This window comes from Syngnathus typhle, linkage group LG10 (assembly GCF_033458585.1).
Source record: "Syngnathus typhle isolate RoL2023-S1 ecotype Sweden linkage group LG10, RoL_Styp_1.0, whole genome shotgun sequence".
In the NCBI taxonomy this organism is placed as follows: Eukaryota; Metazoa; Chordata; class Actinopteri; order Syngnathiformes; family Syngnathidae; genus Syngnathus; species Syngnathus typhle.
Genome location: NC_083747.1, coordinates 11402476 through 11414664, shown reverse-complemented (window position 1 = coordinate 11414664; position 12189 = coordinate 11402476). Strand labels below are relative to the sequence as shown.

The 12189-nt window shown below is 45.8% G+C and overlaps 2 protein-coding genes and 1 long non-coding RNA gene across 4 annotated transcripts; 1 reads left to right on the top strand and 2 right to left on the bottom strand.

Annotated features, from left to right (window-relative positions):
- Window positions 1-1697: 1697 nt before the first annotated feature.
- LOC133161546 (cytochrome c oxidase subunit 6B1) lies at window positions 1698-3040 on the bottom strand. Its single transcript, XM_061290127.1, has 4 exons — window positions 2975-3040; window positions 2410-2524; window positions 2124-2224; window positions 1698-1977 (listed from the first exon to the last, which is right to left on the bottom strand). The coding sequence occupies exons 2-4, from the start codon at window positions 2513-2515 to the stop codon at window positions 1924-1926; spliced, it is 261 nt and encodes an 86-aa protein (XP_061146111.1). The 5' UTR covers window positions 2516-2524; window positions 2975-3040; the 3' UTR covers window positions 1698-1923.
- Window positions 3041-3630: 590 nt separating this feature from the next.
- rasip1 (Ras interacting protein 1) lies at window positions 3631-11647 on the top strand. Of its 2 annotated transcripts, XM_061289893.1 has the most exons (16): window positions 3632-3930; window positions 4392-4513; window positions 5146-5597; window positions 5963-6199; window positions 6264-6508; window positions 7229-7393; window positions 7860-8064; window positions 8447-8745; window positions 8832-8993; window positions 9339-9379; window positions 9622-9776; window positions 10222-10334; window positions 10411-10690; window positions 10779-10942; window positions 11009-11150; window positions 11232-11647. In XM_061289893.1, the coding sequence occupies exons 2-16, from the start codon at window positions 4392-4394 to the stop codon at window positions 11408-11410; spliced, it is 2961 nt and encodes a 986-aa protein (XP_061145877.1). In that variant the 5' UTR covers window positions 3632-3930; the 3' UTR covers window positions 11411-11647. The 2 variants fall into 2 exon arrangements, with proteins under 2 accessions (XP_061145876.1, XP_061145877.1); XM_061289892.1 differs by having other exon boundaries at window positions 3631-4513.
- Window positions 5901-7341, bottom strand: LOC133161553 (uncharacterized). Its single transcript, XR_009716088.1, has 2 exons — window positions 7203-7341; window positions 5901-6161 (listed from the first exon to the last, which is right to left on the bottom strand). It is a non-coding gene; the product is annotated as an uncharacterized LOC133161553 (long non-coding RNA).
- Window positions 11648-12189: the final 542 nt, after the last annotated feature.

Genomic DNA, 12189 nt, shown 5'->3' with positions numbered 1-12189 from the left:
GAGACCATGAGACCGACTCAGTGGGTGGCAAACAATCACAAGCCACTCGCCACCGCACCCCTCCTTCCCCTAATACTTCAATTCTAATCTTATAGCCCACCTAAATCTCAGCCTGGAATTTGAAAGCCTCCACAAAATGCCAAACGATTTGCTAAGATTTGATTATTATTGACAGGATCAACATTCATGATCTAAAGAGAGTCGAGAGCTGCTGTTTACAAATAGAATTGAGGAAAACGAGTGAATTTAGCCATGAAAAATGAATATTTTTACTTTGTTTAGATTATTAAATATATATATATATATATATATATATATATATATATATATATATATATATATATATATATATATATATATATATATATATATAACCAAATGTGACACAGGAGATTGTGCCTATTTTTTTTTTAAATCTGACTTTTTTTTACAACAGGTTTATAATGTTTTTTTTAAATTGTTGCTAATTTGAGATTTAGTTGGCGAGGATTTCCCAACAAATAACACATGGGTGTTTAAAGAAGACAATCCTTCACAAGACTCTAGCGATCCAATAGTCATCGTCTTTTTTTTTTCCCTTCTAGTAACGTCACATGCGTGTGTAATTTACAAACACTCATTCTTGCCACATACCGGTTCGCTTTTGCAAATGTGACATCACACCCTGCAGCTGTTACATGCACACACGCACGCACGCTCGTGCAATGCAAAGCGCTCACTTTCTTCATTCTTCAGAGCCTCCAATCCCAACGTCCCGTCCTGTCATCTGTCGCCAAGGCAACCTGCCCTCCAGCGACATGGACACAATAAAAACAATTGTTTTTGTGGTCAAATAAAAGAATGAAGACCGGAAGCGAGGGCGGAACTGTCGGACAATCTCGCTGGCGCACAAGCCAACGACTTGTGTTCATTTCCTGATCATGTGTAATAAGTCCGACAAGCACGTCCGCTGCCTCAAACCAATCAAAAAAGTCTTAGCAGACCAGCATGTTTCCACTATACGGATTAACACTTAATAAAACACCAAACTTACTTAACAAACCTAATTTAAAACTCAAACTTTGACTTGAATCCCCAACTCTTCAACCAATCTTCATAGTTTATTTTTAACAGAAACAATACATGTCAAAGAGTTCATCTTACCTTTGACAGCGTCACTAAAAACTGTTTTTAATCACAATGGCCAACAGAGGGCGATGTGGCAAGTTAGCGGTCGCTAAATAAGCAAGACATGTCAGGACCTATCAGGCATAGTTTTGGGCTTGTAGTAATTGAGGTGTGTTGCCAATTTGTTATGCAAGACAGTTGCAACGGTTAGCCTACGAGCCTGTTTGAAACACTGTTGAAGAGTGGCTTTAAAAAAAAAAAAAAAAAAACATGAGCAACATAAATGGTTTCAGCAGGTTCATCAGTGGAGCGTTACTCCAAGTACATTTTCGACTAGGAAAACTTCACCCCCCATAATATGCCCAACCGGTGTGGAAATCTATCCGACAGTGACACCTTGTGGCCAAAGTGTCAAATTACAAGATATTGCAGATGTACCTTACTGAATAACTGTCATTTTCTTTTCTGAAATCCATTTGCAAAATATATTTACCTAATGACCAGATTATGAATATATTTTTGAAAAAATGCATTTCTGACAGAGTTGGGATTGGCAGGTTATCAAGTAAAAAAAATACACTGAAAAAAAATAAATTAAATGTGCACTGCATTTATTTATTGAATAAACAATGCCAAAGAGGGGGTAACTACACATATTGGACTTGACACGCAGGTTAAATGGTTGTGCATTTGCACCTTAAGTCAACACCGTAGAAGATGATGGCGATGATATTAAAGATGTTCTACACAGCACCACAGCGGAAGCTGTCACAAAAACGGCCTGCAAATATTTAGACAGGGATCAGGGGTCACATTTTAGATCTTTCCAGGGAAACTCCCATTTTCAATCTGCTCGTCCCATTCCTCAACCTGAAAGACACAATGAAGACATTGCTCACATCTTTAAAGGGCCCACTCAAACTATTGAGGTCTAAAATCAGCCATCAATTCACAGTGGGCAATTTTTGACAAGCACATTATGAACCTATTGAGTCAATCCAATGTGTACACCTCACCCAGCTCATGGGACAAAGACTATCGTAAACCTTCTGGTACCACTGGCAGGGTGTCACATCTTGACCTTTGGATGACAGGGCCTTGTTGCACCTGTGGAAGTCTGTGCAATGAATTGAGAATAAGTTATTGTTATCCTTCGAGGGGAAATTCAACCTGTGTCCTAAAAGTTGCAACAGTTAGTCAATCACGTAAAAATTAGACGAGGCGTCTAAAAGCATGCATCGTTAAAAAAACAATTCAATGTTTGATTCCACGCAATTAACTGAACTAGAGATTGTGGCTCACCCAAGTAGTTCTGGAAGCAGTTGCGGGTCTGGTTGGTGTTAGGGAAGCGGGCGTCGAAGGGCGCCGTCTTGTAGTTCTTGATTTTCTCAGCAATCGTCTCAGACATGTTTGCGAGCTTCAAATTTGATGTGAACACGTTACTTTAACTAAACCGCGAATGCTTTTAAATCGGAGCAAATCGTCATGACCTCGGCTTAGATTTAGCGCTGTTAGCCGGCTAAACTATAAATAAACAAACAAGCCACGATTAGTAATGGCTGGTAACACTCGATCACCGTTTGGCAATACAAACAACATAAAACACAACAGAATGTTTAGTAGAAATAGCGACACCCAATTCGATTGAAAACAACTAACGGGAGTTAGCATGCAGGGTTAGCCGAGGATAATGCTAATACAGAGATGCTAACACCTTAGCTCTTTGGATATTTTTGGAACAGGACTGTCACGTTAGTAAGACAGCAACTGCGACTTATCTCTAAGATATTTAGTGGCACATTATCGAGTTCATAAAAGACCAAATGTATGCAGAAAAAGCCATATCTGATTGTGAAAGCGAGCTAACCTTGAGGTGCTTGTCAGCTATGTCCTCTTCGGAAAGACGTATTTCCTGTTCGATGCACAATGCATGCTGGGAAATAAAAAGTCAGTGCAAAAAAAGAAGAAAAAAAAACTCGAGGCCACTAAAACACACAAATCTTATCATGTATAACATGTATAATTTTTGTTGTGTATTTTCTAATTTTTTTATTAATTTATATTATCTGGCTTTTATATCCTTTGTCAATTTATTGCACTTGTTTATACATCCATCTCACAATGTTGCTAACATATGGACAACTGTTGTCATTTTTGCTTGTCTGTTTTTGGGAAAAATATTTACTAGAGGGGTCGGAAAAGTCACGATTTATGGGAAAAACCTTGCTAAATTGGCAACAGCAATGTGGCCCTCTGCTAATCAGCTTTCTCTTGCAAAGGTCATGGTTGTCTACTTTTTTCTAACTTTTTGTCTCGCTGTCTACGACTTCCCCTCATCCTCTTTGCTGTGAAAGCAAACAAGTGAAGATGTTCAATGTCCTTCCAATTACCCTCAAATATGGAATGATTGATTGTACTCCAGGTCCGAGCGACTGTTCCCATTTGTCCCGCTTTCATAGTCGCCGTTCCTTCTCTCCCGCTCCCAGTCAGGATATAGGTGTTGTCCACCGCAAAGGAAGGAAATTCTGTCACTCAGAACAATGGGCCTGTTTCTCTATCTATAGACTCAGAAAGGCCGAGGGCTGCGAGGAACCAGCATAGCTTGTTGAAGCCGTCGTGAATTCAAAGAATTTTCTCCTGCGCAGAAGATTGGATTCATGGATGGCAGGAGATAGAGAAGCACACGCGTAGATGTGCGACGGATTGAAACATGGAATATCGTCACAGGGAAAGGGAAATACTGAGGATTGTTAGTTTGCATTGACTTGCGTGTTTGCTTTTAAGGTACTAAAAAAACTACACAAGGATCAGAAGTTCCTGTGGGTGAGTACCAAAATGATATTTTCAAAGTTACTTTTTTGGTAAATCTTCGCTAGAAAGATCCTTTTAAATGTCGAAAGGTGAATATAATCCTTCCTAAGGATGTGAATAGTTCCTAAAGGCTGTCCAGAGTGTATTTTGACGGGAATTGTAGCTAATGGCGGCAAAGCGACTACTCCAGCAGCGGGACATCCCTTCCAGCTGGAGCCGAATCCAACAAAAGGACGCTTCCTGTTCAAATGTCGCATTTTTCAGGAACTGCGTTTGGGTTGATTTGTCCGTGTTTCTTTTCACATGTTGACAACTTACAGTGTCTCCATCCTGTTGATATATCTTGAGGGTGACATCATCCTATTGTTATATTGTTTCACTTCTGGCACTGGTGACACGCCGTCACGCAGTATCCGGCTGCGATTATTGCATTTTTAGCATCTACGTGTCTTTGAATGTGTTGGTTTGCTCAGATGGAGGGGTCAGGCAGTCCTCGTGGCAGAAAGCTCCAGTTCCCAGTCGGTCTTTGGATCAATTCCCCCAGGAAACATTTTGCAAAGCTGGGGCGTCGTTGGCCCAGCGCGGTCTCTGTCAAGTGAGTCTACTGAGGCTTTTTGATTTTCGATGAACTGCCAGTTATTGCTAAATAAGTTCAGAATTTGGTCAAATGTCTTTCACCGCGCAACATGAGGCACCCAAGTTTTTATCCATCCAGACATTCTACATCTATAATCCCTTTTATTGTGGTGAGTGAGCTGGAGCCTAACCTATTTAGTTAAACTCATTTGCTGCCATCCCAGTTAAAAATCCGACGTCTATTGTCGTCAATGGCAGTGAATGAATTAAAATGCTTCGTTAACCAACAAAAGGACTACAGATGGACACTAGCCTATGGCTAAGATTTGGCCATTAACACTTCTGCCTTGCAATCAGGAGATCTAAGTTTATAGAATGTAATTTGTCCAAAAACATGGACTCTAAATTGTCTGGATGTGAGAGTAATTGTGACTGCAACCGGTCCAGGTGTCACCTGCTTCTTCTTGCCCAGAATCATCTGGGCTAGGCTCCAGAGCAGCGCACAGTAGAAAACGGATGCCTGGACATGTTCCACCATCACTTCCGGTGCAGCCTTGCGCATTTTATTTTGGGCCTTGTTTGGACCTGTTTAGGCCGTCATAATTCACAGCTGACTGGTCTCTTCCTCTTCCCCTGTCGTGTTGCTTCCAGGTCGACCACCAGCTCCGACGCGGCCTCCCTACACGAGGCCCCCTCTATTCCTTCCTCTTCCCTTTCTAACTCAACTCCCTCGCTGGCTTCCCCAAACCCGTCGCCGTCTCCTTCCCCGGCCTTCCTCAGGCCTCGGCCCGCTGCGCCCCAGTCGCGCACCAAGCGCCTTTCCCATCTCTTCCTGCGGGGGCGCTCCAATAGCGACCGGGACCGGGCGGTGGGCGAGAGGGAGAGAGAGCTTTGGGCCCACTCGGCGGCCTCCTCCACTCACCACTACGTATCCCCGACTTCTTCCTCTGCCCCGGGCCTGATCAAGATCTACGGAGATGCGCTATCCAGCGGCGCGAACTATCGCTCCTTGCTGGCTAACGTTCACTCGACGGCCAGTCAGCTCATCGCTCAGGTTATCACTCGCTACACCGAGAGGGAGCGGGAGGAGACTGACGAAGCAGGTACAGGATCCATTCCAAGCCATTTGGCTTGGAGACATAGGTGACTTGACTCTAGTCAAACAAAATACGTACGTCAAAATAAAGACTTGGCACTTGCTGGGCTTACAAGACATGATTTAGACTCGATCTGACGTCAATTAAAAAATCTCACTTTTTACGTTATTGTTCTAAGGAAGCTGTCACTAGAACTGGAAACCTGAAATTTGACCAGATTTTTGTGACCAGCATGATTGTTTAATTTGATTTATGAAATGCTTAACCCAAATTAAGATTTGAGATTGACTCGACTTTTATGTGACGTCGTCCCAACTCCGACATAGCGTAAACATAAACAGCACCACCACCCTTCCTCCATCACCTTCTAGTTCTCCAGAAACACATCCCCGAGGACTTCCTGCTGTGTGATGTCATCGGAAAGCCCATCCAACAGCCAGATGGAGCTATCAAGTGGGAGACGGAGTGTCGGAGAAACGTGGCCCCGTGGGAGTGCCCCTTGTTGTTGGCGGACATGTGGCGGCCCAAGGATGGGTTCGAGCGGCGCTTTGAAATCCAGAGGAAGGAAGACTACGAAAGAGAAGAGAGGGAACGGGAGAGCTATCAAGGTATGCCGAGGCTATCGGAGGTGACGACGAGCGGTGCTCATCCCGCCGACTGTCTGGCCAACAGGTGTGCGCTGGAGGCGAAGCAGGATGTCGTCAGGGAGCGCGGCGGAGGAGGGCGAGCGCGGCCACCGCGGAAGGAACTCGGAGCTCAGGAGGAGCATCAGCGACATGAACCTCAGCCTGAGGCGCCGCCAAGGCAACCATGTGACCAATGAGCAGCGTGGAGGCGGTGGCCGGCCCGCCAACAACAACGGAGCCGTGGTGGACAGGAAGAACATTGTGACTATGATCAGCCCGCAGCACGGAGAGGTGAGGGACATCACCACGGCGAAAGAAGATCATTCAGAGCATTTTTATCCAGAAATTCACAAAAAGTTTGGTCTTTGGTTTCTCTGACACCCTTTGCCAAAATTTCCTGGGATTTGTACGAGTACCTTTTGTCGAGAGCCGACCCAAGTGTGACGCAAGTCGGCACCAGTCCGGCAAAACAGTAGCTCAGCAGAGCAAGGACTAATGTGTCCTCTAGAGGGCAGTAATGTCTACTGTCTTCTGAGTTTCCTCTGGGATAAATGACACTGCAACAAAATCGGTTTCAGCTTCACCAATGACAATGTTTAAAAAGTCTACACACCCCTGTTCAAATCCCAGGATTTGTAATACAAACAAAAGAGCTCGTTTCAAATGTTTTCCAACCATTATTAATATGATTTATCTGTACAACTCCATTAACAAAGGATAAAAAACAAACAGCTGGAATAATGTGTTTGCATAAGTGTGCACACCCTCTTCTAAGTGGGGAATTAGCTGTGTTCATAATCAATCACATTCAAACACACCCTCCAACATTTCATATTGCTCTGATTAAGCCCATATAAACTTCAGCTGTTCTGGTAAATCTGGGGTGTGTCGACTTTTTACACCCGATGTACATGGATGAACAAAATTACGCTAGTAAAAACCTTATTTGTGTGTAGAGGTATTGATCCACGATTGGTTGTCTAACCTTGATTTTGATGTTCTTTTTTTCAGATTAGAGCATCTAAGGCGGACGCAAAGGTCGGCTGGACGCACCAGACATCCGAGGAGCAAAAGGACTACTCCAGCTGTGACCTGGAGATGATGTCCCAAAGTTTGATCCTTCCACCTACGGACCGGCCCTACTTCCTGTTGCTGCAGGGTTACGACCAAAGCAAGGCAAGACACGCTCAGAGATGCTATCATGCTGGCAAACAGCCGCGTAACCAAGGACGAGCCCCACGTAGCAATGTGGACGCTAACAGCACGAGTATGATGAATGAAAACGGGGCGCGACGTAAACACATGCGCACCCCCAGGTCATGACATCATACCAGCATGCCTCTAATCGCCGCATACCATCTGCATTTCCATCTCGCCTCCCCCGCCCAGCGTCCGACTCAAAACATCTGCAGATGCGCACAATGCCCGGACAACACACACTCCTGAGACACAAGAGGCTTCGCGCACATCACTCCATCTTGCACAATGACCTCACACAGGTCCTCTTTGTAGCAAACTGTGACACACTTTGTATAATATCAACTCCCTTCTGTTAGCCTCAATATCTGATGGAGGGTTGATGTAAACCACGGGACCCCCCAGGCGTCCCTCACCTTTTCCCACCGCTGTGTGTTTTCTTTAGGATTTTGTTTTGTACATTATGGCGGGACATACGCACGTGTTTGGGAGAAAGCCCACAATGAGGGAACGGGAGAAGGACAAAGACAGAGAGAGGAAGGGGAAGAAACCTCTCAAGGTGGACACGTTCTTGTCTGCACCTGACCTCTTGGCCAGACACCTGCTTGTGAGGAGGGATTCCGCCGTTCCTGAGACCCCCGCTGGGCGAGGTACACAGTACGCAGCATCACTACGACAAGCAGCACTAACAAACTCACAGTTCAAATCTACTCTCAAACTAAACATAAAACTAACATGTTATGTATTTAAAACAACCACAGCTTTGCCCGTTTAGCTTAGTGCTAACGAACAATACTAAAAGCCATAGGCAGGCTAATAAATAGTTGCAGTTTTTGATCAAAGGCTAAGCGGTTATCATTTAAGCTACAAATACTTGAAGAAAAACGGTGGTGCAACATATCAGATTTGACATATTCCTCATCCTCTGCAAAGAACGACTACCGTAATTTCACTGTGTTTAACTGAGAATATTTTCTATGAGTCGTAAAGGGATACTGTATTCTGCTCTCGTCTGTCTCCACGCCATCGCAGCTTTGATACGGCCTTTCCGAGGCGGTGCCATCACGCACAACGGCGTGGCTCTTTACAGAGAGACCGTCCTAAAACCCGGCGACGTCATCGGTCTCGGGGACCACTTCCTCTTCTTGTACCGCGACCCCCGAGTCACACCGGCTCCCCCGTTGGCATTGACGCTGCCCTGGCACGCGGACGGCTTGCACCCCTGCTGCTCTTCGGGCTTGGCAGACAAACAGGAGGCGCTGAGGCACTACCTCGGATCCACCGAGTCCGTTCTCAAGTTCCATCCTCGGCACGCCGATGCCTTGCTGCAGGTGAGGTATCGGAAAGTACCGGACCAAACCCCAACCAAGCTGTACGAGACCAATAACCTAGATTGTGTCTCTTGTTGGTCCGCTAGGAGATATTATCGAAAAACGCCTCCCCCGACTCCGGAGGGGGGCCTTTGGCGCCGGCGTATCTGCTGTCAATCATGATCGACCACGCATCCAAGCGCCTCGACCCCGCGCTCACGCCGCAGATATTACTCAAGGCGGCCAATCAGATCAAAGACATTGTCTGGGTAAGTCACATGGTCCACACCCAAAGGCCACAGTATTAAGTACGCCTGCAGCATTTGAATGATGCCGTAAAAAATGTTGCCTTGAATTCTCGGTCCGACTTATGGATGGAAAATACGCTGGTATTGACAGTATTGTTAGTGAGCGCATCAATGTCATTGCGGCCTGCAAAGTTCTGGAGATGAGTAGGGATGAGCTGATGTCACTCGCTTGTGTTGCTGGAAAATGTGCTGTCATGGTGCCGGGCCGGCGGCGGGCCTCGGGCCCGACTCCTGCCGCTGCTCCAGCACCTCCACACTAAGCCGAGATGTCTCTCTCCTCTCTTCTGTCTCCAAATCTCTTCCCAGGATAACATTAAGGAATTTGGGGATAAGCATCCCACGCAAAAGTAAGACCTTTTTTTTTTTTTTTTTCTTCCAACCTCATGTTTGCTTCATTTAGCAGCCTCCGGCTCAGCGATTCATGATACATTTGTCCTTGCACTGTTATGACTGCGCTACATTTTTGTGGTATGATGAAAGCAAGTTGCAAAATTGAGTCGGGTAAAAATAACCCCGCTCTGTTATTACTCCCAAGTTTCACAATTATGTAAGAAACTAATTTTGGAATGGCATTACCTGTTGTGTCCAGTTCCAGTGAGCCAGAAAGTGAGATTAGCACAGCCAATGTCCAGAAGTTGTCATCGGACCTTCGACCTCTGATGTTCTGGATGTCCAATGCTACAGAGCTCCTTAACTTTTTTCAGGTGAAAGTGGAAAACATGGAGAAAGAGTGGGAGTTTGAAGGTGAGAACCGTGAGAGAGCAAACTCTGTAACTACTCTGGACTTAGCAAAAGTGTGCACACCCACTCAGAACTGTTCAGAATTATCTAATCACGCTCAAAGTGAATAAAGTGAGTCAAGTTCAGATGTTCTAGTCGAATTGTCCTAACATTCATCTTTTAAGCAAAATCCTGAAGGTTCTGCGCTAACGCTAACTGCTAATTGGATCATTTCCTCAACACATTTTCCCACTTGTGTTTGTGAGAATTTTTCTTACAGTTCCGTAAAGCCAAGGCTTAACCTTTTGGCCATAATGCCAAAAGGTTTGAAAAGAATGTCACACCGTCATTATAAGAGGGTGTGCACACTTGCGCAATCACTCATCTCGGTTGGTCATTTTTAGTTTTCGTCATTTTAGTCTCCTAAATGTGAGGTAATGAAGTAAAGTCATGCGTGTTGATAAAACAGCCCCGGGGGATCCAGTGTTGACGGCTGACATGGACACATGCTCAGAAGCTCTTGCGCAACTGGATGAGGTCATCATGCACACCTTCCAGCAGTGCGTCTATCACCTCACCAAGGTAAACCGCCACACCCGCCGTGATGGTTAACTCATCCACCTTGCATCACCATGACCTCACTTCCTGTCATCACAAGACCCTCTACTCGCTCCTTCCCGCCCTGCTGGACACCAACCCTTTCTCCACGGAAGAGAAGGAAAAAGATGGAGCGGCGGGAGCAGAGGGTGAGGAGAAAGGAGACGAGGCGGACGACGTGTCCACCCTGCCGCCCAAAGTGGCCGGGCTGGTGGAAGTGTATCGCTCTTCACTCGTGCTCTCCAGGGAAGCTTGCCTTTCACCGCCGCTCACCTCCCAAACCTTCGGCTACCTCTTCTTCTTCACCAACACATCTTTGCTCAACACCTTGCTGGAGAGAGGTGAGGTTTTGTTTTGCTTTTTCAAGTCAAAATCAAAACATGGAGAAAAAGTCCAGATTACTCACATTCCCGTTGTGTTTTTTCACAGATGGACTGTTTTCTTGGTCCAGAGCCGTGCAGATACGTACAAACTTGGACCTGGTCCTGGACTGGCTCCAGGGGGCGGGACTAGGGGACATAGCTTCTGAATTCATGAAGAAGCTGTCAGTCATAGTCAACTTTTTATGTATCCCCAAAACCCGTCTCATACAGGTAATGTGATTTTTCCCATTGCTGCCTGTTTGGAGCTCCTGTGGAACTTTGTCTCTTCTCTTCTAGTCCTCCTGGAACAGTTTACAAGAGGATCACACCTTGTTAAGCCCCGCCCAACTGAACCACCTCCTCACTCATTATAAATTGGGACCAAGCAGAGCACCTCCGGCCTGCTGGACTCCGCCACCTGGCACCATGCTCAGCGGAGGTAAAAGTTCTCACCATTGTCCATTTCAGCGCGTGTCTCGCTGAAGACCTTTTATCCATCCACCATTTTCGATTTCTTTAGACATATTTGAGAGCTTCCTGGACCACCCTCCTCTCATCCTGCCGAACGAGACCCCTCGCCTCGACCTCTCCCAGCCGGTGCCGAGCCCGGACCTCCAAAAGGAAGTGACGCGCCTTCGCACCTTCTTGTGGGGGCTTGACCAGGATGAGCTTCCCGCCAATCAGAGGACTCGGCTTTGAGCCGGCCCTGGATTTAGATTTAGGGATGCCGCATGAAATAAAACCAACAAACTTCACAACATTTCCATATCAATGAATGTAATCATTTAGATATTTCCGAGTACTACCGTAAGAGGACTGCGTTGTTTTGATTCCCAAAATATACCGAAAAGCTTTTGGAACAATGCTTTAAATGTCCGTGTTACGGAATTGTATCAATTAAAACTACTAGTTTTTAATAAAAGTCTTTATTCTGCATTGGCTGAATGATTTGTGCCAAACAGAGGTCTCTGAAGATAAACAGTGTTCCCACAAGGTGGCGCTGCAGGACCCATTCGTCCTCTGAGCCGAAATGATGAGTGCGCATGTAGAATTGCTTTAGTAAGGAGGCCATCACGTTTGCACATAATCATCAGCGCCAAAGCCACAACTGTCATTTCCTGTAATAACGGTGACAATTTAGGTCGGCCGATGACTCAAGGCAACAAATCGCCGATGCAAGGTATCGTAAAGCAGGTCAGAGCTTAAAAGTGCAGAGACGAATTTTAATTTCCCCTTCAATTGATGTGACACACTCGAGTACTTTCCCATTTCACTAATGCGGTAAAGTCCGAGCACAATGGGGCAGACAGGTGGTGGCGGCCGGCCGCTATCGTGGAATGACTAACGGCCATGCCATGGACTTGTTGCTGCACCCGGTCTCTGTCATATCCAGTTAAGTCCGCATACTTATCAAGCAGGAGTCCAAAGAAAACAGTGCATCAGGGTCTCAGTTTAGGGGCTGAAACCCTCTGACGTCT